The 3,445-nt window shown below is 44.4% G+C and overlaps 1 protein-coding gene across 1 annotated transcript; it reads left to right on the forward strand.

Moving 5' to 3' along the window:
- Positions 1-1,166: 1,166 nt before the first annotated feature.
- On the forward strand, positions 1,167-2,156 carry LOC123620644 (olfactory receptor 6J1). The gene has a single exon (XM_045526078.1). The coding sequence runs from the start codon at positions 1,167-1,169 to the stop codon at positions 2,154-2,156; it is 990 nt and encodes a 329-aa protein (XP_045382034.1).
- The last annotated feature ends 1,289 nt before the right edge of the window (positions 2,157-3,445 follow it).

The following is a 3,445-nucleotide window of genomic DNA, read 5'->3' on the forward strand; positions in this document are numbered from 1 at the left end:
ACTTGCATCAATCGCAGACCCTGCAACAGAGTTGGCACTCAGTATGTGCTTGCTAGCGTGCATGTCCCCTCACCCCACATAACTGCAATCAAACCACGTGTAGATATAGATCGATATTTTCCTTTTAGGATAATTCTAATTTCTTTTTTATAAAGGGAACATTTGTCCATTGTAAACAATCCAGAAAATATAGGCAATCAAGGAGAAAATAAAGATCCCCTGGAGTCCTACCATCAAATAATGATGACTACTAAGAGTTTGGGATATTTCCTTTCAATCCTCCTTACATACAGATATGTTTATATTTTTTATTATCTTTTTAAGTATAAATTTTGACATATACCAAAAATGTATGTAACACTTATCTAAAGTATAAAGCTTAGCAATATGTTGGACACCACTGAGCCTACCACGGACCCCACTACCCAAATGCAAAATTGGTAGTTACTGAGATGGGTTCCTCCCTTGGTCCATCCCCTTCCTTCCTATCCCAGAGGTCGCCCTGTTCTGAATTTTGTGTTTATCATTCCCTTCCCTTTAAAAATAATAATTTAGTTACATGTTTGCAATGCCTAAATAATATATTATTTAGTTTTGTTTGTTTTTAAGATTAAATTTTAAAAATCTTGTTGTGTGTGGTCCTTTGGGATTGCCTTTTTTGGTAACATTTTGAAGATTCATCCTCACTGCTGGTTGAGCTGTAGTTCATTCATTTCGTGATTATATAATATTCCATTCTATGATCATAACACTATTTATTCACCTGTCTTTAGACATCCCCCAACCCCATTTTTTCCCCCTCACTCCCTTCATTCCTTGCTTCCTCCCTCACGTGAACATTCTTTTTAGTATTCTGGGACAGATGTGCAAATTTCTCTACATGGGAGTAGAATTATTGGGTCACAGAGCGTATGAATGTTCACCTTTACAAGGTAATGACAAATTATTTTCCAAAGCAATTATATAAAGTTACACTCCCACTAGCAATGTAAAAGAACTTCTGTGGATCCACATCCTTCTCAACACTTGTTATTGTCATATTTCTATTTCATGCTCTATGTTCGTATTTTTCTGGTGAATGGCCATGGGGTTTTGGACACTGAGTGCTCTCCTAAGCATTGTCTTCCTCTGTTCCATTAGAGGAACTGAGCCAGCCCGCCAGGCCCATGGGGAATCGGACTGCAGCGGTGACTGAGTTTATCTTGCTGGGATTTGCCCTCAGCAGGGAGGTGGAGTTGCTGCTCCTGGTGCTCCTGCTGCCCATGTTCCTGCTGACTCTGCTGGGGAACCTGCTCATCATCTCCATCGTGCTGTCCTACTCCCGCCTCCACACCCCCATGTACTTCTTCCTGTGCAACCTCTCTGTCCTGGACATCCTCTTCACCTCGGTCATTTCTCCCAAAGTGTTGGCCAGCTTAGGATCAGGGGATAAAACCATCTCCTTTGCTGGGTGCATCACCCAATGCTATTTCTACTTCTTCCTGGGCACAGTCGAGTTTCTCCTGCTAACAGTCATGTCCTATGATCGCTATGCTGCCATCTGCTACCCCCTGTGCTACACTGCCATTATGAGACCTCCTGTCTGCATCGGGACTGTTGTGTTCTCTTGGGTGGGAGGCTTCCTTTCTGTGCTCTTTCCAACCATCCTGATCTCCCAGCTGCCCTTCTGTGGCTCCAATGTCATTAACCACTTCTTCTGTGACAGTGGGCCCTTGCTGGCCCTGGCCTGTGCAGACACCACTGCCATTGAGCTGATGGATTTTATGCTTTCGTCCGTGGTCATCCTCTGCTGCATAGTCCTTGTGGCCTATTCCTACACCTACATCATCTTGATGATAGTGCACATTCCTTCTGCAAGTGGAAGGAAGAAGGCCTTTAACACCTGTGCTTCCCACCTGACCATCGTCATCATTTCTAGTGGGATCACTGTGTTCATCTATGTGACTCCCTCCCAGAAAGAATATCTGGAGATCAACAAGATCCCTTCAGTGCTGAGCAGCGTGGTGACTCCATTCCTCAACCCCTTTGTATACACTCTGAGGTATGACACGGTGCTGGGGGTCCTCAGGGATGTGAGGGTCAGGGTTCAAGGAGTTTTAGAAAAGAGGATGAGGACGGTGCTGAGGAGCAGATGGTCCTCCAACAAAGAGCACTAAGGAAGGGCTTCCTCTTTGCCACCATGTGTCTGTTATAGAAAGCCCTGGTGTTAGAAAGAGAGAAGCTGCCTTAGCAAGAGAGAGAGCTAGCTAGGGAATTCTGCATAGGCCATAGTGGAAAGAAGGCTGAGCTTGGAGACGAGGACTCAGACTCTGGCCTTGGTTCTCATTTCAAATCTGTGGCCACAGCTGTGTCACAAGGCACTCTGGCCCTCAGTGCTGTCATCTGAAGTGTGACACGGCTTGACTTGATGATCTCTAAGTCTTTTCCACACTGAATATTGTAAGAATTGCAGAAGGGCTATGTAGTCTGTGTCCTATTAGAAGTCCTCACATGTTTGGCCCCATTTCCTTATGGATCCTGGACAGAACTGTTCTCTCAGGTTGGCACAAGTTCCTTCATGACCCCTTCTGCATGGACCTTCTTTCATTCCATCCTCTCCAGGAATCTTTCTATGAATAACCTTCGTTATTCTCCAATTCACTACCGTGTCCTGTATCGTTTTTCCTAGTGGACATTTGTGATGATTGTTAGGTACGTATATTCTGTATTATTTAATAATATTACTTTCTGTATTAGAACATGTTCATAATATCAAACATGCTCACATCCTTATGTAAGACATGGCCCTGTTCCCCTAGCCTCTGATGACTGGCCCAGGGATGGATGATCTGATTGGAGGCACAATCCATCATCTGGCCAGAGTGGCCTATGACCTGTGTGGCTTGGCTTGAACAGATAAACTGTGCAAACAAATATCTCTTTTTAAAGAATTTGAACCAACAAGACGCAAAGATGATACCAGACAATGATGATGCTCAAATAGGCTTGGTAGCTGGAGTGGCCATTTTGGGAGCCAGGTATAAGCAGGTGAGTAATCAGAAGAAACCAGTCTGCCCACTGGAGAGAAGGGAGTTGATGAGTAAAGAGAAATAGAGAAGAGACAGCTGAGAGCCCCCTCAACTGCAGGGACCCTGAGTGAAGGGCCCGCCTCTCTAATGACTTTCCAGGCCAGGGAACTGGTGGAGTTTTAATTCCTCTTCCTGGATTTGATGAGTTTTGCCAGTATCTGTAAGTCAAATCCCTTTTTATTGAGCTATCTTAAGAAGGTCTTAGTTTCTTACAACAAAAAAGCAGCTTGACCACAAAGTTCTTTCTCTTTCCACCAAGTGTAGCCCCTGCCCCTTTCTGGCTCTATAGGCCTGGAAAGAATCCGTTTTTAACCAAACTCAGTCTGAATTCTTGGTGCCCAAACACTGCCTGGGATGCTTAGCTAGCACCCTCTATG

This window comes from Lemur catta, chromosome 1 (assembly GCF_020740605.2).
Source record: "Lemur catta isolate mLemCat1 chromosome 1, mLemCat1.pri, whole genome shotgun sequence".
Lineage (NCBI taxonomy): Eukaryota > Metazoa > Chordata > Mammalia > Primates > Lemuridae > Lemur > Lemur catta.

What these genes read in the sequence shown, in the direction of transcription:
- LOC123620644 (XM_045526078.1), top strand. Translation starts at nt 1,167, where the DNA reads ATGGGGAATCGGACTGCAGCGGTGACTGAGTTTATCTTGCTGGGATTT.